The sequence below is a fragment of the Ictalurus furcatus genome, chromosome 7 (genome assembly GCF_023375685.1).
Source record: "Ictalurus furcatus strain D&B chromosome 7, Billie_1.0, whole genome shotgun sequence".
Taxonomy (NCBI): Eukaryota; Metazoa; Chordata; class Actinopteri; order Siluriformes; family Ictaluridae; genus Ictalurus; species Ictalurus furcatus.
In genome coordinates this window covers 18,448,903-18,472,870 of record NC_071261.1, presented here as the reverse complement: position 1 = coordinate 18,472,870, position 23,968 = coordinate 18,448,903, and the positions used below count along the sequence as shown (strand labels likewise).

The window sequence follows — 23,968 nt, the reverse complement described above, 5'->3', positions numbered from 1 at the left end:
CTATGTTAATCCCATTACGCCACACTTAGGTTGCCTTATTGTTTCCTTCACTTCACCATGTAAGGGGAAAAATGGAGTGTCATTAAGACAAGGGCAGAAAGTTAGGCTCCTTATCTTTTCAAAACCAATTCCCTGCTTCAAAATGCAACTTAAAATGTCTTTGGAAAGAGTTGGGGAGTTGGGGGGGAGGGTAGTAATGATTGGACAAAACACGACCCCACTGCAATACTGAAATACAAATGAATGTAGCCATAGTGCACTGCATAGTATATGAAGTAAAGGTATTGAATACAGAAAGGATGGATATCTTGTCAACAATGTATTGTTTCTGTTAGGGGGAGAGACCCTGGCTTGCTATTTAAAAAAAGTTACTTGTTTACTTTGACTCCATCAATATAATGAAGGGGGGGGGGGGGGGCAAAACACTCTGGTATCTTTTCATTAACCTCTAGAGAACAATTTTAGTTTGTTATTGTTGTTTTTGTTATTATTATTATTATTAACAGTAATAGTAGTATTTGTTTGTTTTATTTTAACGACTTTCATTATCATTTTATCATTATTTATTGTGATGTGACATATCTGTAAATTCTCATCATCAGTTTAAAAAAAAAAAGGCGTATGAAGTCTACACCCTATGTTTAGTTTGTGCAATGTGCCTTTATAAGTGCACTACATAGTGCATACGCATTCTAGCTAGTGCACTTATACAGACAGTAGAGGAACGCTATTTGGGATTTGACCCTATAGGACTACCGTGTAAACTTGGTTGACTTTGCGTCGCGGATTAATCGCGTCACCCGCTCCGAACTGCTTTGTCGAGTGACATTGACGTAATTCCGAGGCGGCAAGATGGCTACGGCGGCTTGGCTGCATGGCCCTAAGAATGTGCGGCTAACTGAGGGTTTAGTGTCCGCGCTGAAAGAAGAGCGACCCGAATATTTACCTGCACTTTTAGCGAATTATCGGGAGCATGGCGTGGTCGGGACGCAGGTAAGTCAACCGCTAGCGCTGTTTAGCTAGCACTGGCTACTGGAGCGGTCCATCTGTGGGAGGAGGATGAGGATGTCGTCTTTGTGTGTTCGCTAACATTCACGTTATAAATGTTGTGTGGTTGCGAAAATACAAGACACGTTTTTACATACGAACTAGCATGATATTGACGTTTTCATTACACAAACACGCCCAAGGTGTATTCGAGACACTGCTGTGTGGTACAGGTTCTCAGCCCTGGTCCTGGAGTACCACCTGTCCTGCACAGTTTAGTGTTCTTCCTCCTGTAACACACTCACTTCAACTAAACCGCTAATTAACACACATCGCTCAGCTGAAGTAGGTGTGTTCGAGCAAGGAAAACACTCCTTCAAATATGCTGGACAGTTGGTACTCCAGGACCAGGGTTAACAACCTGTGTTCTTTCGTGTACTGTGGACCTGCAGCTACAGTCCCTACTGGAATTGTAAGGCCAATTCAGCTGTTTTTGCTGTAGACCGAATAGGTTTGGGTTTGAGAGCAAAAGATGAATATGAGAGAGTCTTGAATTTGAGCTTTTATTTTCTGGTATTTATATGTAGATGTCTTAAATGACATAGAACACAGTGTATTTTGTATCAGACCACCCAATTTGTAGGCAAGCAAAAAAATTGCAACATGTGACTGACAGGTGTTTCTTAATACCCAGGTGTGCCCTGTGAGAGTGATTGTTGAAACAATAAATAACTCTGAACATCTGCTCTTGGTTTTAGCCTTCAGTTTCACCTGTGAATTTGTTAAATGCATGTTAATTGTTTTTGTTGTTAAAAAGGATAAGCCAACATGAAGATCAGAGAGCTGTCTATGGGAGAAAAGTAAGCCATTTGGAAGCTGAGAACAGAGGAGTAAATCAATCGAGGCATTGCACAAACATTGGGCATAGGCAGTACAACAATTTGGAATGTCTTGAAAAAGAAATAAACCCCTGGTGTACTGAGAAACCGATACTGAATGGGTCGGCCAAGGAAAACAAGAGTTGATGAGAAAAGCATGATGAGAGCTGTGAAGAAAAACCCAAAAACAACCGTCAGTGACCTCACCAAGAACCTCCATGGGGCAGGGGTGAAGGTGTCACAATCCACCATTCGAAGATGACTTTGAGAGCAGAAATATAGAGGCCATGCCACAAGATGCAAACCACTCATCAGCAGTAAGAATCAGAAAGCCAGATTGGAATTTGCAAAGAAATACCAGAAACCAAGATTAACCTCTACCAAAGTGATGGATAGGGCAAAGTATGGAGAAAGAAAGGATCTGCTCATGATCCAAAAAATACAAGCTCATCGGTGAAACATGGTGGAGGTAGTGTCATGGCTTTGGCTGCCTCTGGAACAGGATCACTAATCTTTATTGATGATGTAACTCATGTTGCTAGCAGCAGAATGAATTTAGAAGTTTACAGGAACATTTTGTCTGCAAATTTACAGAGAAATGCATCCAAATTAATCAAGAGGATCTTTTATCATGCAGCAAGACAGTGATCCAGAACACACTGCCAACTCAACAAAGGACTTCATCAGGAGGACAGAGTGGAAGGTTTTAGACTGGCCAAGTCAATCACCAGACCTTAACCTAATTGAGCAGCATTTCACCTACTGAACAGGAAACTGAAGGGAGAAACCCCCTGAAATATGTGACAACTGAAAGAAGCTATGGTAAAAGCCCGGAAAATCATCACAAAGGCAGAAACCTTCAATGTGCTGATGTCATTGAGTCACAGGCTTGATGCAGTTTTTGCGAGCAAGGGGTATGCATACAAATATTAAGTGTTTAGTTCAAGACTTTCTTGAACTGTTCCTATACTTTTGCTCACCTGACAAATGGGTGGTCTGATACAAAAATATTTTATGTTGTTCAACACATCTAGATGTAAACACCAGGAAATAAAAACTGAAATCTTAAACTCTCGTCTCATATCCATCTTTTGATCTCAACCCAAATGTGTACCCTTTGGTGTATAGGACAATCAAATGAATTGGCCTTGCTGTTCCAGTAGTTTCAGAGAAGACTGTTTCCTAGTCATAGCTAGCGATCATGTAAATGCTTTACACTGTTTCTCTGTACTGCAGAACTCTGGGACAGTGGGAGGACTTGTGGGCATCAGTAACTCACGCCTCGGGTCCAGCAAAACAAGGTGAGCAGCCGTGCCATTCATAAACACGTTCCCTATTTCTACTCTGTATTCAGGCTCATGTGGTTCTCATGTCTGCAAAGCAAAAGGTCCACTACAGAATTCATTTGTGTTGTTAATTCATGTAACAGCGCCGTCATGTTTAAAGTTGATTATGAAATCCAAATTTTTTTAGTCAGATTTGGTGATGCTCTCCTCTTGTGGCAGTGGAGAGGGAAAACATTACGTCTATTTTGTGCCCCAGAAATTGTAAACAGAAGAACAACAAAAAAAATCATGTGGACCTCTCACATGCAACTAATCAAAACATTGAGACTTTCTCTTCTCTTTATTTCTTTTTTGTTGTTTTTTTGGTGCAAGTGTTCCTTTAACAACGTTGCCCCAATGTTTTATTGAGAGGGCCAATATAGGTACCCTAAACATGCAGGGTGGGGGTGTGTGTGGGTGGGGAGGGCGGGGGGGGCATTTGTTTCTCACTTTGACCAAAACCTCACAGTCTGTACCTTTAATCCACCCCTCTAGGGGCTCACGCACCTCTGGGGTTTCACAATGTATACTAACATTCATTTGTGAATCAACAAAACAATTGTTTTATGGGAGTGCAGAATGCTTGAAAAATCAAAATCAGTTCTGATGTGTAATCAGGATGCCTTGTGTGCTTCAGGTTCGAGGGTCTGTGCTTGTTGTCTATGCTGGTGAAAGACAGCTCAAGTGAGGTGTTCCAGCAGCACTGCCTCTCATGGCTTCGCTCTCTTCAGCAGATCATCCAGGTGAAATACTTTACACTTCTCACAGTAGGACACACAGCAGTGTGTCCCAAAAGGCTTTCAAGGACTTTGGTTGCTTATTCAAATAGTGTTTACTGTTATTTTTATTATTATTAATAGTTTTTATATTATTTTGTGTGTGTACAATGATAAATATATTTTTCCCTTATTAATGTTTGAACAAGTGTTGGTTTTTTTCTTGTCATTACTTTTCCTTTAATTGGACATTCAGTAGATTACTTTTTGGTCACTTTATACTCAGCTGTGTCCTTGGATCCCAGGTGCATAGGGTGTGCCCCCCCCCCCCCCCCCCCCCCCGCGCAACTAATTTAATCTCCAACCTGCACAGACGTTTTGTTACAATAAACGGACAAACTTTTATTGCTTTTCCACTTTTATGGGCTTCTTGCCTCCGGGGGTTTTAGTGCCTTTGATAGTGTCCTTACAATGGTATTTTCTCTTTTGCATATTAGTTAAAATTAGATTAGTCTTGTTATGGTTATAAAATTTAAGACAAATTATGCAGTTAGTTTTGCTGTCATGACTGAGACTATCCTAGTTGTCCTTTAAGGTGCTGGAAACTAAAGTAAAATGTGCATTTGTCTACAATGAAATATTTTTTCTCTCTTTGCTTCTCACCTTCACTCCCCTGTCTCTCTTTATCCACATCCTGCCCTTGTGAACATGCATGTAGTCGCAGGCCCCTCTGCCCTCTGTGCAGTTGGCAGTGAGCGTGCTACAGGACGTGCTGCAGTACTCGTCTCAGCTGCCCGAGCTGGCCAGAGAAGTGGGCCTTAACTCCATCCTGGGCATTCTCACCTCTCTACTTGGCCTCAAGTCTGAAGTGAGTCTGTTATGCTGGTTTGTCCTAAAACTATGCTTCTGACTATAGAAAACAGCAGGTACGCAGAATAAATAGGACCAGAGCTTGTAAGGAATTCGGCCATTTCACCTTTAGTCTTGGTTGAAAATTGGGCCATACTTCAAATGTGTAGTCATTATACTGTCACAAGAGTTTACTACATACTGTGTAATAATGATAAAACTTGCTGGAGGATATTACGTGCTTCCTGTGCAGTAAGGTGTACAGTGTGTTCAGTGAATTATACATCCCTTCTTGCCTGCATGTCCTGCTTGTCTCTGGCTTTTAGTAATTAATCCCACACAGTGTTGTGCATTATAATGGCGTTTAGAAATATTTCCACCCCAGTGCAAAAGAGATTTTTTGTTTGTCTTTTTTGTATATGTCCATTTGATGCTATTTTAATGTTTAACTGTGCTTTCCTTCACATTTTCTCTAAAATATATGCTACATGACTTGTTTTTTGCATGGCTAGAAACTATACCAACTAATGTGAAGGGTGAAGCATGGCCAGATATACAGTTTATACGGTTGTGCAGCCTCTGTATTAAAGCTGCTGTTGTTGTAGTGCCACCTGGCTGCCATGGAGGGGATGATGGCTTGTATGACCTATTACCCTCGGGCATGTGGATCGCTAAAGGTGAGGGTTGTGTGAGGTACCAACATTCATGAAATTATTGGTGTTAATATTGCACCTGGATGTTTGTGTTTTACCCTAACCACTTGCTTGTGCAGGAAAAGCTGGGGGTTTATTTCCTATCTAAGATGGACTCCGACAACCCTAAAGTGCAGGACGTAAGTGAGTTTATTGTGATATATTAAATATGTTGTTAACTTGCTTCTTGATTTCTTTTTTTTTTTCCTCTTAGTTTTTTACGTCACAAAATTCAGTTGAGTAAATTGAGTGTTTTGTATTTCTGGGTTTCTAGGTGGCTTGTGAGTGTTACGGGTGGCTGCCTTGCCTGGGAGGTGTGCTCGAGCGTGGAGGAGGGGGACGCCGGGCTGAGGGATGGACCAGTCAGGTGCACTGTCTTCTGGCATCAGCCAACAGCATTCTGGGACAGTTATACCAGGGAATAGAAACAGGTGAGACTGAATCAGCTTGCAGTTTGTCTGTTTTACATTATTCAGTAGTTTAGTCGCCTGATGTTTGGACAGCCTATTGAGCTGTACATTGTTGTGTATTTACTGTATTGTGCTGCAGTTCTGTTTTTTTGTGCATTGCTCCTGTCTTCGTGATCCTGGGTTTGTGTACATGTTGTACTGTGATCCTGAAGGCATGATATTTATTACATTTTAATTCTTAATTTATTTATTTCTCCAACTGACTCTGCTATTTCCTTTTTTTTGCAATGGCAGGCCAGCCAAGCAAAAATGTTTTTTTTTGTTCTTTTTGTCTTAGATAACAGTCAGACTGGACCTTCACCATATTCTTTCAAAATCTATAATTAATAACCTTTACCAATGGGAGAGAAAATCTAAGTTATGTGAAATGCTAACTGAACATTTTTTTAAGAGCAAAGAAACATGATTTACTGTAGTGTATTGAGTCGCTATATTGTAATCATATGTTTAGTATTATATTCAATAGTAATGTGATAGAGAAACCTATTCCTATGTTGACAACATAAATAGCAAACCACACATCTAGTGGAAAACCAGCTTCTCATTATTTTTGATTATATAAGAGCATAACGTTTAAGGACATGTATGATTTTTATTTTTTAATTTTTGTATTTTTTATCCCGTTAACTGCTTTTGTCACCAGTGTTTGAATGCTAAAATCATTCTGGTATTTGTTTTACTCCAGCTCAACATGAAGTCAGTCAGACTATAAGAGAAGTAGAATAGCACTATTTTGATGCAGAAAGCAGCCTTGTGAGGGCTTGTAAGCGAGCAGTTTTCATGTTTATGCTGGCGGCCAGATATTAAACCCACAGGACATGGGAGAAAGAACACGTTTCCAATGTTGAGTACAACTTTGTTATTATTTCATTATTTCTCTTTATTACATCTGTCAAAAACAAAAAAATGCCACCATGAAGGCACATCCCTGGTAGCATTATCATAAATAGGATTCGATGCTTCAGGTTCATGTTCAACACATGCAGTTAAAATTACACACAGGAAAGTGAAGTTTACAAGTTAAGAGAATATTTTACAAGTTAACAGGCTTAAAGTTGCTGAAGCATTTTTCTCAGCAGTAAGATACAAAAGACCAATCTTCATTTAAAAGCCTGTAAAGTTGACATTTGCCTGTTAAATGCTGTGCAGTTGATGGCAGTTTGAGATAGCTAGGCTTCACTAATTAAAATTTTCCCCCTCATTTCTTTGAAATGTACTTCTTTTGCTCCTCAGAAGAGACCATACAGTATGAAGGTCCAGGAGTAGAGCTGCCCTTTCCTCCACTGGACGAAGTTGATCCACTGTTGATTCTTCAGCTTCGCCATCGCTACAGAGCAGTGTGCCTGGCTCTTAAACATACACTCAGGTAGTGTGTGTGTGTGTGTTCATGTGTGTGTTCTCTCTAACCATTTGAATATAAAATCCCCTGAGTAGCTTAGATATGAATACATTTGTCATTGCTCAAAGGTTGGCCAGGCTTCTTTTTCGTAAATAAATATATGTAAATGTTAAGAATATAACGAATCTAAAGTACTTTTAAAAAGCATTTCCTGATTTCTTCTGGTTTGTTGTACATCTCATACTAAATAGTTTTAGATCTTCAAATGAAATACAACATAAAACAAAGGCTACCTGAGTAAACACACAATATACTTTTTTATTTTTTTAATTGAAGCGAAAAAGTTATCCATCACCCATGTGAAAAACTAAATCCCCCCCCACCCCCCCGAACTTAAAATCTGGTTGTGACAGCTTTAGCAGCAATAACTGCAACCAAATGCCTCTGATAACTGGAGATCAGTCTTTCACTTACTCTAGGACTAGGATTTACTGCTATGCTTTGGATCATTGTCTTGCTGCATAATCCAGTTACGCTTGAGTTTCAATTTACGGACTGAAGACCGGACATTCTCCTTTAGGGTTTTCTGGTAGAGAGCAGAATTCATGTTTCCCTCAATTATTGTGTTGCCCAGGCCCTGAAGCAGCAAAGCATCCCCACATCATCACACTGCCATCACCGTGCTTGACTGTAGGTATGATGTTCTTTTTGTTGAATTCTGTGTTTGGTGTACACCAGATGTAACGGGACCCCTGTCTTCCAAACAGTTGCACTTTCGACTCATCAATCCACAGAACATTCTTCCAAAAGGATCTTCAAGGTGTGTTTTGGCAAAATTCAGATGAGCCTTAATGTTCTTCTGGGTTAGCAGTGGTTTTCACCTCACCACTCTTCCATGGATGCCATTTTTGCCCAGTGTCTTTCTGATAGTGGATCATGAACAGTGACTCTTTATTGATGCAAGAGACCCCTGTAGATCCTTTGATGTTGTCCTTGGCTCTTTTGTGATTTGTTGGATGAGTAGTTGCTGTGCTCTTGGATGAATTTTGGAAGGTTGGCCACTTCTGGGAAGGTTCACTACTTTGCTTAGTTTTTCTATTTGGAGATAATGGCCCTCACTGTGGTCACTTTGAGTCCCAGAGCCTTTGAAATAGCTTTGTAACCCTTCCCAGACTGATGTGTTTCAGTCAAGTTCTTCCTCATCATTTCTGGAATTTCTTTCAATTTTGGCATAGTGTGTTACTGGTTAAGACCTTTTAACCAACTTCATGCTGTTGAAAAAGTTCTATTTAAGTGTTGATTTGATTGAACAGGGTTAGCAGTAATCAGGCATGATTCTGTCTAGTCCAGCTGAACCCCATTATGAATGTAGTTTCATAGATTTGGGGAATTAGTAACTAAGGGGGCAAATACATTTTCACACAGGTCCCGTTGATATTGGATAACTTTTTTGCTTCAATAAATAACATTATCATTTAAAAACTTTATTTTGTGTTTACTCAGGTTGCCTTTGTTTTATCTTAGATTTTGTTTTAATTTCTGAAACAATTTAATATGAGAGATGCACAAAAACTGAAGAAATCAGGATTGGGGCAAATACTTTTTCACAGCACTGTAGTTAGTAATCAGCAGTCTTTTCAGGAATGTTTACCTACATGAAAATTGTGTTGTCATGACAAAATTGCTTGAACTTTTGTCTATGAAAGTTTATCTAAACACAAATCTTTTGTGTTTCTCTTGATTGTAGTGTTGATCCAGCCACCTCAGTGCGTCTTCCCATTCAGCATGTCCTTAATGTAGTGTGCCGTGCCCTGGCTGTCAGCATTAAGAATATTGTAAGTTCAGGATCCGTTTATGTATGTACGTATGTATGTTTGTATTTACATACGTACTGAGGAAGCACTTTATCAGAAACCTGTACACATGAATACCTACTCATTCATGCAATCATCTAATAAGCCAATCATGTTGCAGCATTGTAATGCATAAAATCATGCTGATACGGGCCAGCAGCTTTGGGTAGCGTTCACATCAATCATCAGAATAGGAAAAAAATGTGAACTCAGTGATTTTGAACGTGGCATGATTGTTGGTGCCAGACAGACTGGTTTGAATATTTCTATAATTGTTGATCTCCTGGGATTTTCATGCAATCTCTGGAGTTTACTCAGAATGGTGCAATAAAGGAAAAACATCCAGTGAGCTGAATTTTTGTGGTTAGAAACACCTTGTTGATGAGAGAGGTCAGTGGAGAATGGCCTGACTGGTTCGAGCTGACAGAAAGGCTGCAGTAACTCGGATAATCACTCTGTACAATTGTGGTGAGCAGAAAAGCATCTCAGAACGCACAACACGTAGAACCTTGAGGCAGTTGAACTACACCAGCAGAACACGTCTGGTTCCACTTCTGTCAGCCAAGAACAGAGAGCTGATGCTGTGGTAACAGACTCAACCAAAACTGGACAGTTGAAGACTGGAAAAACGTAGCCTGGTCTGATGAATCTCGATTTCTGCTGAGGCACACAGTTGATAGTGTCAGAATTTCCAGTCATATCAAGGCAAAATCTGCATTTGAATGTTCTAAGATCCATCTTCTATATTTAGTGGCTTAACGTTTGTGGCTGTTGAACCACACACTTTCTCAACTTTTTGGTTAAATGGCACCTTGCTTCATGTGCAAAAAGATTCTAAATTAAATTGGCCAGTTAAAATTAAATTGGCCAGTACAGACATACTGTATTTTCACACATTTTCATGTGTGTATATGTAATTATTACAGTTTACTAAATAATATAGTAAAACAACCACATGTGTGTCCTAAAACATGCAGGCATTAGTTGGAGCCACTCTTACATGGTGGGATTCTGCGACTACGACTATGGATGAATAAATAAAATAAAAATCATAGACATTAAAATTTATGACAAAATAATATTGCCCTTTGTGTTATAGGCTTAATTAATATTTAAATACTAACTTGTGAAAATTTTTGAAGGCACTGATAAAGGCTTCATACACAATGATTTTTAAAAAAAAATTTTATTGTGTAATGCTAGAAATGTGTTTATTACGTGTGTGTGTGTGTGTGTGTTTTATAGAACGTCACAAGTGAAGGGTGTTTGAAGCTGCTGGTTTTGCCATCAGTACATAGTGACTCTTTGGAAGTGCTCTCTGCTCTAATTAAAGCGTGGGTAAACACAAACCAGTTAATAAACACATCTCTTCTCTTAACACACTATGTACTTTTTCATAAGAATGAAATGAAATTAATTGTTTTACTAAATGGATGTGCTTAACACTTCAGTCTTGTGTGTTTCAGTGTGGGTGCTGGCCTGGTGCAGTATTGTAACGTGTTGTCCAGGCTTTTCTCTCAGGCACTCTGTGCATGGACGTCCTTGCCAGAGGCTAGCCTTGGTCAACAAAGAGCATACAGGTAACAGATACAGTGAAGTGCCTGAAACTATAACATGAAAAAATACATTTTGTTTGTCTTTCCTGCTTGTCTGTTTCACACATATGCATAAATCATGTCAAAGATTGGGAGTATTATAAATTCTTGTCTTTGTCCTTACTATAGTCTGTTATCCTATCCGTAGTGCTGTACGAGTGGCCCTATATCGCACACTGGAATTGTGGGTGCGTGTAGGCAGGGCCTCTTCCTCAGTACTGCAGGGAAGCTCCTCCCACTCAGAGCTGCTCTTTGCTCATCTCATTGGGGACATTACACCAGGAACCGAGGCTGTAAAGGTGAGTCAAATGCGCATTGTTGTTACTTCTCCATATAATGCATGATCACACACAGACAGCTCCAGAATTATTGCCATTCCTGATAAACATAGGTAAAAAAAAAAAAAAAAAGGTTTCTTTTGTTAGAAGAAAGCCTTTTCTTTTAAATCTAACCTCAAATGTAATCACCTGGACTTTGCTAGATGTCACTATAGTCATAAATATCTGGGCATTGGCAAAGTTATTGGTTTCTTTTAGCCGTCTACCACAGTATATGTTGGTTGAAATTAAATAATGAATATTGAGCATACTTTAACTTAAGGGTTTTTACATATAAATTTGGCTAAAGGTGTGTGAAAGATAGTAATTTATATATGTAGTCCCCCTACCCTTTTTAAGGGTCCAAAAGTAATTGGACACACTAACAAAATCATAACTTGTCATTTTTAACTGGTTGCAAATCATTTGCAGTGATGCCTGATGTCTGGAACCCATAGACATCACCAGACTCTGGGTTTCTTTGCCTGGTGATCCTCTGCCAGGCTTTTACTACAGCTGTCTTCAGTTCTTGCTTGTTCTTCAGTTCTTCTTGGGGCATTTTGCCAAAAATAGCAAAACACAGATGTTGTGTTTGTTAACACAACCCACAATCCCAAATTGTGAAATGCTATTAGGAAGGTCTTTCATGCAACTTCCAGACAGCTTGTTCTGAATCAGACACAAAACCTGACAACAACCTGAATTAACCAAAATACAATTTTAAAATTCATCTTTGGAGTCTTTTTCCCCCTCCTTCAGCATCTTCCTCACTGTGTATTCTTGGGTCCAATTCCTGGCAAATTTGTTTCGGACATGTGAAATTTGTTGTTATGGCTCCAATTGTGTTTAATGTTATTTTTAACTTCTTATGTATTTTTGTGTCCATTACCTGATTTGTGCAGGTTTTCCCCATGTTAATGGACAACAGATTTTCTGTAGACTGAGAACAAAATAAAAATATAGTTTTTTGGTTTTTCTTAAAAGAATGACAATTAGTTTTTATTTAAAATAATCCTTATGGTTGTAAGGGTGTTTTTTGCAGTTATATTTTTGAAATACAATACTATTATAAAAAAACTATTATTTAATGAAAATGTTTTTTTAATTTATTAGAACAAAGATAAGTAGTTTCTCCTGTTTAATATATTGTAATATTTTAATAATTTTTTTGTAAAGTTTATTTTAAACAATACTTTTTACTTATGTTTATAACCATTCTGGAGAGCAGCTTAAGATCCAGATCTAAAATGAAGGCGACATAGACTATGGCATTGCCTTAAATCTGCTTGCTCCTGCTTAACTTGGTCTGCGGTGCTCCTCTCGTGTAGCTTCGTGCGGGACAGACAGCAATGTCTGATCTGGTTGCTGCAGCTGGTAAGACGGGACCTCGACGGACAAAAGGAATGGGTATAGGAGATCCAGGTGGAGTCTCACTGCAAAGAAAGGGTGATGCATTAGCCAATCAGGATACATGTTTTGCAGCTCTACGAGGTGAGGTGTGAGAAACCTGGGAATTTTTAATTACTTTAGATTGAAGGCATTAATGCTTGTTCTTGTTTAATTGCAGTCCTTAGACAGATCATTTTGACAAGCGGCACACTCTTGAAAGAGGATCTACATAAGGTAAATTAGTTCTCGTGTAATTGTGATCTAGCCACAGTCATTAGATTTCCATTTCCAGAGGTTTGGCTTGTTTTACTGATATGGCCTATCCACCTGTTTTCATGCAAATTTTGACAAACCCTGATTGAAAACACCAATGATTTGAAATACTGTGTATCGGTGAGGTATAAAAGTATAAAACCTGTGTCTACATGTAAACCATTTTTTTCATTCTATTAGTACTGTAGTGTGCAGGTTTGCATGTAGCCACAGCTAGTGGCCAGGCATCAGGATATTTAGGAAAGCTTTTTTTCACTGATAAATGCTTAGGTAGCTAACAAACACTACTTAAATTAAGTCGCCCATGGTGGCACTGGTAAAATACTTGGATGGAAACTTATAGTTAAAACAGTGACATTATTGGCCATGTGTGTGCTCATGTCCCTGTAATGCCATGTCTCTCCCTGTCTCTCTTAGAAACTGCAGGAGCTGGTGGTGCCGCTGTGTGTGAAACTCCAGCAGCAGGCTCAGTACAGTAACTGGGATGTGGGCAGTATTGGTGGTCAGTATGGCAGTGCTTCCCCACGCTGTGAGCTCTATGCCCTACTGCTGGCTTTGGTGCTGGTCCCGTCTCCACGCTGGCCTGCTCCACTCTCCTGCGCTGTGCGTGTGTTCAGCCAAGGACGCAGAGACCATAACATCACTGTGAGCACTTCACTTCAAATCTGCCATTTATTGTGTTATTTGTTGTTATATATAGTATTCAATGCAGTAGAGTTGTATCTCTCAGGCTTAGATTTTCAGCATTATTCATGAATAATCACACTGATATTCCTCAGTGTTTTGTGAGAGTTCTTTTGAATACAACACCCATGAGTATGAACTAGACAATTAACCAAATTATTATTATTATTATTATTATTATTATTATATTATTATTGCTATATTGTGCTGGAACTCTGTTATTCTTGTTGGTTTTTATTAGCACAGGCCTTCATGCAGGAACTGTGTCTTGTTATGAAATAGTATAAAATTACCATTTGTAAGTTATGTGTGATTGTTATGAGTTCATCTGTTTATCAGTTTCTCCATGTCAGTTTGGACCACATAGTGGGCATTTATATGACTTTTTTAGGTGCCGATGGATTTGCCTTTTTCTCCCCCTCATTTCTTACCATTTTAGCTCTGTCATTATTGTTGCGTCTTGCCCTCATTAGGTTTCTTCATTCTGTGCCGAGGCATTGACTATATGCAATGCTCTGCTTCACCCACGTACACCGTCCATCTCCCTCCCTCTACCTCCACTGACTCTGAAGCCGACCCCAGCTGCTTCTGTCCTCGCCCCTACTCAAAATCCCTCTCTCTCCCTCCCTACACTAATGGGGGCACCTGCCCCAGGGCCTTCCTTTGCTCCCAGACATCCTCTGAGCTTAGGCCCTGCTTCACTCCTGGGCTCCTTGGAGAACCATCTTCCCCTGGGTCCTCCTGTTCTTCCCACATCAGTGGGTGCCACTGGAGCCCAAGGTGATTTGCTACTCTCATCCCCTGCCCAGGCAGCTGAGCTGGCAGGATTGGCAGCACCCCCTGAAACCCAGCGGCAGGTGTTTTTGCGCTACGACAAAGAGGAACCTGAAGACGTGGAAATCTCCTTGGAAAGCGATTCGGATGACAGCGTGGTTATCATGCCCCAGGGCATGATGCTGGAGATGCAGGAAGGAGCTGCTAACACGCAGAGTCTCCCTCCACCATCAGGCAGTGCCATGCCTGTGCCAAATGCTGGGCTGGGAAGTGAAGCAGGCCCTGTTGAAACCTCGCTCTCTAGCGATCTCCCCACATCCATCGGGCATCAGATGCTGCCAGCTGATGCCAACAACATTAACTCCTTCCCAGGATCTAGTCAAACAGAGCAGCTGGTCTCTCTGGTGCCACCTCTGAATTCAAATTCTGTGCCACTTGCAGTGTCCTCTGGTGCACTGGGTAATTCATTGCCTGCTGGTGCGCAGCTTCAGCAGATGTTGATGCAGCCTTCAACAGGTGGGCAGCCAAGTCAGCTTGGACTGTCCTTACACATGCAACTCCAGAACCAACTAGTACAGTCCAGCCGTCAGCCTGCCGCCAGTGAGCAGGACCAGAACGTCATCAACATCAACAGCACGGATGATGAAGAGGAGGAAGAGGACGAGGAGATGGAGGATGAAGATGAACTGGGCGAGGAGGAGGAAGAGGAAGAAGACCTGGAAGAGGACGAAGAGGAAGAGGAAGGCAGCGATTTTCATGATGTGTACTACCCAGAAGCAGATTTTGAGGCCTATGATGATGAAGGGGAGGAGATGGAGGAAGAAGATGATGAGGAGGATGACGAGGAAGATATCCAGCAGTTGGATGCAGACAACCGGAGGGATGTGATTGGTGCAGAGGAGCGGGAAGTAATGATTGAAGGGCAAGAAGAGAGGGGGGTAGGCACGTTCCCCATGGAGGGTGAAAGACCGGTAGAAGGAGGAATTGAGGAAATGAAGGCAGTGCAGAGCATCTATGAGGAGGAGGGAATAAAGGACAAAGGGAGCATAGAAGAGATCGAGAACATTGGTGCTGTAGAGAGGAACGAAAGTGTGGTAGGAGAGCAGCAAATAGAGACTCTCGTGATTGGTGCAGAGGGAGAGCAAAGCGAAGAAAATGCCTCTGTTGATGCAGCCGATCAGGAAGTGCAGCCACAAGAACAGGAAGGATCTCAATCAGAGTCAGTGGTGACCCCAGAGGATTCTGGGATATCTCCAGGGGGGCAGGAGCAGGAGGTGGCTGTAGAGGTCCGAGATAATGAGCCAAGTGCAAAGGCAGAACAAGAGGAGATACCCAATCCAAGCACAGCAACCACGTCAGAGGACACTGCACTACAACAAGTAGTGGAGACAGCAGAGAAAGAGGTGGTTGAAGGCACAAAGGTGGAGGAGGAAGAGGCACGAGGGACAAAGAGGAAACTGGAGGACCAAGAAGAAGGAGAGGTGTCTGAACAGAACAGTGAGAAGAAAAAGGTAAATCTCTTTAATTTCAGCAAAGCACCATTACTGAACAGAAGGCACGATCATCTGGAGTCATTAAGACTTATAGTATGTTTAAGAAAAAAAAAACATTAAGTTCAAGTAAAGCAAAAAAGCAGAAGTTCTGTGGGTGTAAAACAAGATGAATAAATGTTTATCCATGGATTGAGTGTTGATACTCTGTGCAAAATATGTAAACACTGGCTATAGGCTCAGGCAGTTCTGGCACTATTAGTTTTGTAACATGCTGTTGCTTTAAGGCTAATTCATCTTGCTGATTTGTTTAGTAAAACTCTCTCGCTCTCGCTCTATCTCCTGCTCTATCTCCCAGCTGGATGATGAGGCCATGGCTTCCATGTTGGCTGACTTTGTGGACTGCCCCCCAGATGATGAGGACCGCAGTGCCTCTCACTCGCATTCTTAAAGTAAAACCATCTCCTAGAGCCGTAATTCATTTGTTGATGTCATGGACTCCAGACCTTTCCCTCCTAAGGTTCATGAATCATTAATTACGTACAGATATAATTCAATTAAACTTGAAACCTTTTATCAACTGTAATTATCAAGTTAACGGTTTCTATCTGTGATACAGCCATGATCCCCCTGTGATATGATTTAAGATACACTCTTTAATGGTATTATAAGTGTTTTTCTGACTTAAATGTTAGAACTGATTGTTTTACCATCCAAACGGCTGGTCAGTGTTTTGTTTAAATTACTTCTCACAGAGCAACCAGCAATGTTCCCTGTGTGAGGGAAGATGTACAGACAGATCTCTTTGTGTTCTGAACATGGGTTGCATGCCTTCAGCCTTCTTACTTAACCTTACGATTGGAGTACTTTCCTTCTCTGTAATATTTACACTAAAGAACTTTGGATCTCCATGTGGAAGATGATATGGTTATTGTAGTTTGTATGGGTTTTTTTCCTCATATTTCAATTTTTTTGTACTGTCATCTGTTACACATGCTTATTTTCTGTTAATTGGTCGCAAAAGACAATTAAAAGCAAAAAAATTTCCAAATGCCTTGTCGCCCTTTATACAAGTAAATAGAGTGTTATGGTCAGTTGTGAAGCTTGTAGGACACATAACCTGGGAGGGTATTGGCTTGTTCATGCATGCATATAAAGGAGGCATAGAGAAACCCTCTTTCTGTCAAAAGATATTTATTGAATAATAAATAGAGTCTATGTGTAGTCATTATGGACATTTAAAATCACAAAAGAGAGTCAAAAGGCTTGCATGATGTATTCACCATGGTTTCCACATTGTTTTCCACACCTCTTATTTGTTCAAACACTATATTACCAAAAGTACATGGACACCTGACCATCACACCCATATGTGCTTGGTGAACATCTCATTCCAAAACCATGGAGAGTAATATAAGGTTGGTCCCCTTTTTAAGTTTTCTAATATTAAACTTGAAGTAGTTCATTGTCTTGACTTGTAAAACATAACTTTTTGAGTTGAAACAAAGATCATCATGTTGAGTTTACTCAGGTTTTAAGGCATCAGGTGAACTTTTGTTTCTAAGTTTAACCACCGGAAATGTATTACAGTGTGGATTTTGTGCGCTGATATTTTTTAAATGTTACTTGGAGTCACATCGGACAGTTCACATTTAAATCAGTAAGGTTAATAGGATCCCTAAAAGTTTGGGAACTCAGGGAAGTTCAGGAACTCAACTATGTATTCATTTGCGTACTGGAATCAATTTCCTCGCAAATCCCAAGCCTCGTCTAAGGATCCAGTGGAGTTTCCCCTTCCACTACTGTTCAAGTACTTTGGTCGTGTTTGATCTCCTGCCTCGTCTCTAGCCCTCAGAGGATGCCTCACCATCAGCCTATGCTGAGATGGATGCAATGCAAGTTTCCCAGATCTTCTGCCATGTTTCACAGACCTGCGACTTCTATTCCTGTTCCCCGCTCCATCTCTCTGTCTCTGATTCAGTGGTCATTTCATCTATTGACATTGTTCCCTATACATCATTGCACATCGCAGTCTGTCTATGGACTGAGTTTAGCCCCTGGCACTACAGACAACCAACATTTCCAACATTGTTAGATGCATAGGGTTTTTTTTTTTTTTTAATTACTCAGACTTGAGTGCACTTTAGGCAGTGTTTCACATTTTAACTTTTAACAGCAATGCTAAATCTGGAGATAAATTTTCATCAGACTGTGTAACAGCTGTGACACAACTCCAGAGCATGATAAGCCTATATTCCCTTTGGTGAGCATGGCAAAAAATTAGGCCTAACACAACAGTGCTGATATTATATTCAGGTTTTTTTTTTTTTTTTTTTTTTTTGTTTTTTTAAATCTTTATTTCCTTAATATGTTCATTGTGTAACGGAGGTGAGGGAATCTGTAATGAATGACACTTTGTTGTATTTGTGTGGGTATTTGGCAAACATTATATTTCCAAGACTTATAGTAGAGATGTAACTCAATACCACTATTGTTATCTGTACCTGCTTAGTACTCCTAATATCCATGTTTCTATTCAGATTTAAAGCCAAAGTGGGCATGGTATAAACTGGAATGTTATTTATTTGTTTGTTTGTTTGTTTTTGCTTCAATATGTCCCCTACCACCTGGAACCACTGGACAACAATAACGGGGTGAAGATCTCAAAGGTTGAAATACACGCATTATGTATGGTGGATTGGATCAGATTGAATATCGGATCTTGTAAACGTTTTCTGTAGGAGTCTCTTACATCTTTTTTTTTAGAGACATTTTGACCCACTCTTCTTTACAACATTGCTTCAGTTCATTGGTGTTTGTGGGCATTTGTTTATGCACAGCCCTCTTAAGATCCTGCCACAGCAAATCATCACCCCTCCACCACCATGCTTGACACTTGTTATGAGGTGTTTGTGGTAATGTGCTGGTTTTGGGTTTTGCCTGTAGGTCACATGATGTAGCTCTTGAGGTTTTCTTTATAACTCTGAGCATGAAACGTTTTGACCTTGGACTGAATTTGTTGGGAACTCTACTGGGAAGATTGGCAGCTGTCTTGAAGGCTCTCCATTTGTAAACAGTCCTCACTATAGAATGGTGAATTTCAAATTGTTTGGAGATGACCTTATAACTCTCCCCATATTGATGAGCAGCAATAGTTGCTTCTCTGAGGCCATGGCTGATGTTATTTTCTTTTTGGCATGATGTAGACACACCCAAATGCTCCTTACCAAACTGCCAAAAGTTCTGCTTTTATGGACGTGGTCACACTTCTTGATGATAGATTAATCTTGTGCATTTCATTAGTAACACTTGGCTGCTAATTACTCTCTTAATGACTGGGGAAGTAGGAAGGGTGTACCTGGTTTCAGAATGTTGGTTTCATTTTGGGGGAAAATATTACAACATACTGAAATATTATTTTGTTGTTGTCACCTGAGGTTATTTGTTTGTAGACATTGATGAGACCACAGACTTATTTAGGCTCTGATAAATAAAAACATAGAGTTGAAGGAATATGTGCTTTCTTTTTCCCCATGACTGTACAATGCAAGTGATTTTTGTGTGAAAGAGTTGTGCTGTGAAGTGAAAATTTCTTTTTATTTTTTAAACTTAGTAGTTTTTAAATAAAACTATTGGATGGGTATCCGCTGAGGCTGAAGGTTTCACTATTCGGTTCAGAAAGGGGAAAAAGTGGTATTGTGCCATCTATAGTAGAAATGACACATAGGCATGTTCCATAAATTCTGTTGGACAGTTCCTCAATCTCCGCTACATCACTCGATTTCACAATTGGGTGTTTCACCATGCGGTTTCTCAGTCCCAGTGCACACCTCTAACAAGCTTAAAAATACTATAAACATTATCTGTTCATTAAGAATAATATATTCCTATTCAGTTACACACTTAATTTATGCAGGTTGTATAACTTTATACATCCTTAATTTCACACTTTAATGGGCATTGTGCAGCAAAAGACATTAAAAAGGCAATTTAAGACTGCATTATCACAAGTTTTACACAAGAACAGAGTATCACAAATGATCAGAACAGATATACAGCACATGAGATTACCAGTCTAACTATGTTTGACATTTATAAGAAACTAATTATTAATTACAAGAACAACATCCTTTCCTTCTTTCTTGCATTAACAGTACAAATCAGGAATGCAACATCAATATAAAACCAAAAAGCAGTTACAATGCAAATCAAGAGTATGATAACATCACAGGGTTATTCCCCAACCCCTCAATCCCACCCAAAACCAGATGCCTCCCCAGTGACAGACAGTCTATAAGTGTTACTGCACTCTGTCCTTAATAAGTTTGGCTGCTGATGACCAGGGCCATAGGGTTTTCACTGGAGTCTTGCAACAGACTACTCTGTATGAATAATACTAAGAAATTAATTGGTCCAGTGTGACCAAGCCAATGAGTGAGGAGGTTGGCACTGCACAGCCGAAATCCTTTTAGTCGCATTATGAACAGCCCACAGGTCTAAAACGGCGTCATTATTTAGAAGTAATACAACTGGAGAAAGTGAGATACTAGTGCCTCACTTTCTCCAATTCCAACATTTCTAAATACGGTTGAAATGAATTCATTGGTGATTGAGATTTTTGGGTGAACACCTCACAATCTCACTCACTGTGTTTCAGCATATTCCCAACATCAGAGTTGTCTTTATGCCAGACCTCCTCCACTCACAGTGGTTTGTGAGAATGCTTCTAAGATCAATATGTAAAATTTTGATACCATCCCTCTGTTTGTCCCTCTGAGGATAATGTGGCATGTAAAGGATAGCTATGGAGCTCTGAACCCCATGGGACTCCAAATGTCCATATAGCAGATCTAAGTTACAAGAACAGCTTATCCAGCAAGTAGGTCAGTGCTAGCAAATAATTTATTCTGTAGATCATATCAGTGGGTTACATCCTGGCAGCCTCCAGACTAAAATAAAATCAAGCAGTGACAACGGGATTTGAACTCAGAACTGTTCGATCAGGGCCTTAACAGCTAAGCCAGGGAGATAAGTTCACATGCTGCTTGATTTACGCTCAGGGACTTCCGTTTGGTGTTTTCTAGTGACAATGAGATACTCTGTATCCTAAACTCTCACTGATGCTAATCTGACAAGATACATTTGTGGTCCTCTGTGCCATTTTTTTCAATAACAGACATCAAACACATAAAAGTCTTTTCAGCAGTGTAACAAGTGATGTATTAAATCTTTAACCAAAGTTATTTGTTTAAATAAATAAATAAATAAACACTGTTAAATCCAACCTGATGGCAATATTTTAACAAACATTGGATTGCTTACAAAATGACAAATGTGACATTTGGAATTTTGAGGTTTCTTTAAAGTAATTGGCCATCTTCATTGTCTCCTTGTATTCCTCTTAATCTCAGTTTGCCCAAAGTTCTACAAAAACACTAATGTGTAAAGGAGAAAGGGTTTGGCCTTGCTCATCTTACAACCATTCTGAGATTTCAGTATGAAGTGTTTCTACCTATTGTGTGTACCTATTGAATAACAGAATTTTTGTTCACATCCAGTCTCTGTTTTGTGTAGTCTTAAGCATTGATATCAGTAACTTTGTATGAAGTGATAAGCAAAGCAAATGGTTTCACCTTGTATTTCAGATCTGGTACTTTCTCTTTATAAATAGATGATATTTTGTTTAATTATTTAATCCCATTAATGGATTACAAAAACATGTGGTGTATGATTCACAGCAGTTAGACTTATTGTATTTATGTATGTTTTACCACATGGTAATGAATCTAATTTGGTTGTTCTACTCATCTACTCATTTGGTTGTGTTTCAGTTTTGGCAGCTCTTTTTTTGCAAGCATGCCTAAGTGTGTATTTCGGGTTACACTAAACAGACAGTTTTGTTTCATTGTGACGTGAAATGGTTTTGATCTGCACTGAAAGGTTTGCTTCAGCGTCACAGTAGTGAAAGAACACTGCGTGGATCTTACTATAAACCAGAAGGACTCCATTGTGTGACAACAAAGGCCATGTTTGTACAGTGAAAGATCTTGAACCTGTAGCTCATCTTACCCATCATTCATGCATGCATTCATTCATTCATTCAACGTCAGTAACAAGCAAACAGTGATATGACCTAGCTGGGCGTTTGTAACAATATGTTGCTTTTCAGAACACTCCCTGTGAACAGGCATATTAACTATTAACAATGATCTCATGGTTCAGTCAGCTCAAACAGGAAGCTCAAACAAATGCATAAAGTATGACACACTGCAAAAATAAACTTTCCTTTCAAGGACAAAAACATGATGCAAGAACAAGAACAAAAGTTTGTTCATATGCCAAAAAATATCACATCAAAATGCTTTTAATAGCACATGATATGTATGACAATATTTTGCTTTGTTAATGTTTTCAACCACAATACCAACACAACATTAGCACCACATGAAAAAAATGGCTTCAATTATATCCATCCATCTTCAACCGCTTACTCCTTTTCAGGATCATGGGGGAGCCTAGAGCCTATCCCAGGGAGCATCAGGCACAAGGCAGGGTACACCCTGGACAGGGTGCCAGTCCATCGCAGGGCACATAATCACACACACACACCCATTCATACACTACGGACACTTTAGACATGCCAATCAGCCTACCATGCATGTCTTTGGACTGGGGGAGGAAACCAGAGTACCCAGAGGAAACCCCCACAGCACGGGGAGAACATGCAAGCTCCACGCACACAGAGCCACGGGAATCGAACCCCCGCCCTGGCGGTGTGAGGCAAATGTGCTAACCACTAAGCCACTGTGCGCCCCGGCTTCAATTATATTTCTATTTAAAATTATAATTGTTTAAAAGTACTGGTGATAGCGCTCTCAGACAAGTGTATTGTTGCACAAATGTACAAAAATATGGATATAATTTGCTGCAATGTTCAGACCACATGATCTGTGCCATATTTTACTGAATTGTTGATACAATATTATGAGAGAAATACAGAAATAATTATTGCAATAAAATAATAATCAGCTCGTATCTCAGCATGTCTGCTGCTCTTGTCATCACACTATTAGATAATGTGCAAAAGCTTGGTGTGGTTCTGGAGAAGCTTCTGGACAGTCATTGTCTGCTCATGTTGCTGGCCTTACTTGGTCATGTAAGTACCACTCTGGTGTGCTTGTTCAGTCCCCTGTCATCACAAGACTGGACTACTACAACTTTGTCCTGGCAGGTCTTCACTTGCAAACCATTAGATCCCAGCAATGGATCCAGAATTCCTCCATCACTTAAATTGTTAACTGCCAACAAAGCCAAAAACTGGTCAGCCCCCACCTACCTGAAGGCACTTGTTACACTGAAGATGAAAAACCTAATGGCCCACTACTTACGCAACTTAAATTAAACAAGCACTAAACTACTACTAGAATAAGGATATTGTTTTGATGGAGATCACAAAGCACTTTGGTAATCTGCACTGGGTAAGGGTGTCTTCTAAATGTAAATGTAAATACTGAATTGATAACATACTTTCATTGTCTAAAATGTCTTTGTATGCTGTAGCATTAATATTTCCTTTCACTGCTACTAAGGGGCCCAAACCTGTTCCAGCATGACAATGTCAGGCCTCGTCTGACATCAGTACCTGACCTCACTAATGATCTTGTGTCTGAATGAGCACAAATCCCCACAGCCACACTCCAAAAGCTAGTAGAAAACCTTCACAGAAGAGTGGAGGTTATTACAGCAGCAAAGTGGGGCCTTAATCTGGAATATTCAACAAACACACAAGAATATGATGGTCAGGTGTCCACATAATTTTCCCCATATAGCATATTTGTTTATTTATAATTGTACTATTCGTTGTCACCCAGATGAGGATGGGTTCCCTTTGAGTCTGGTTCCTCTCAAGGTTTCTTCCTCATATCGCCTCAGGGAGTTTTTCCATGCCACTGACGCCTCTGGCTTGCTCATTAGGGACAAATTCAGACATTTAAAATCTATATTCTGAATTTAAATATTTCTATAAAGCTGCTTTGGCCCAATGTCCACTGTTAAAAGCACTATACAAATAACACTGAATTGAACTGAATATTTAAGTCTGTAAGATAATGGAAGCTATGTCTCTGCATTTAAAAAAAATAAAAATACTGCTTTGCATAGGCCTGATCAAATTTGCACAGTTGAACTTGTTACAGTTTTCTTCCTTCAACTAGAAAGCAAAGCTAAAAAAAGAATGTCATTTACATAAAGGAGTACGTGTGTGTGGGGGGGGGGGGGGTGGGGGGGGAGGCCAGTAGATTTTATGATAGCATACATGTGTATGTGTTGACCCAGTGT

General features: G+C 39.9%; 1 protein-coding gene across 1 annotated transcript; it reads left to right on the top strand.

Annotated features, from left to right (window-relative positions):
* The first annotated feature begins 668 nt into the window (after positions 1-668).
* Positions 669-16,682, top strand: pelp1 (proline, glutamate and leucine rich protein 1). Its single transcript, XM_053629038.1, has 17 exons — positions 669-993; positions 3,102-3,166; positions 3,828-3,933; positions 4,625-4,774; positions 5,361-5,432; positions 5,528-5,587; positions 5,722-5,878; positions 7,151-7,283; positions 9,004-9,091; positions 10,355-10,443; positions 10,576-10,689; positions 10,853-11,003; positions 12,350-12,512; positions 12,589-12,644; positions 13,101-13,328; positions 13,841-15,652; positions 15,990-16,682. Exons 1-17 carry the CDS (start codon positions 853-855, stop codon positions 16,080-16,082), a joined length of 3,678 nt encoding a protein of 1,225 aa, XP_053485013.1. The 5' UTR covers positions 669-852; the 3' UTR covers positions 16,083-16,682.
* The last annotated feature ends 7,286 nt before the right edge of the window (positions 16,683-23,968 follow it).

Excerpts from the sequence above, each read along its gene's own strand:
- pelp1 (XM_053629038.1), top strand. The coding sequence starts at position 853 with ATGGCTACGGCGGCTTGGCTGCATGGCCCTAAGAATGTGCGGCTAACT. Across the intron at positions 5,879-7,150 it reads ATACCAGGGAATAGAAACAG|AAGAGACCATACAGTATGAA; the intron begins GTGAGACTGAAT and ends TTTGCTCCTCAG. Across the intron at positions 11,004-12,349 it reads CAGGAACCGAGGCTGTAAAG|CTTCGTGCGGGACAGACAGC; the intron begins GTGAGTCAAATG and ends CCTCTCGTGTAG.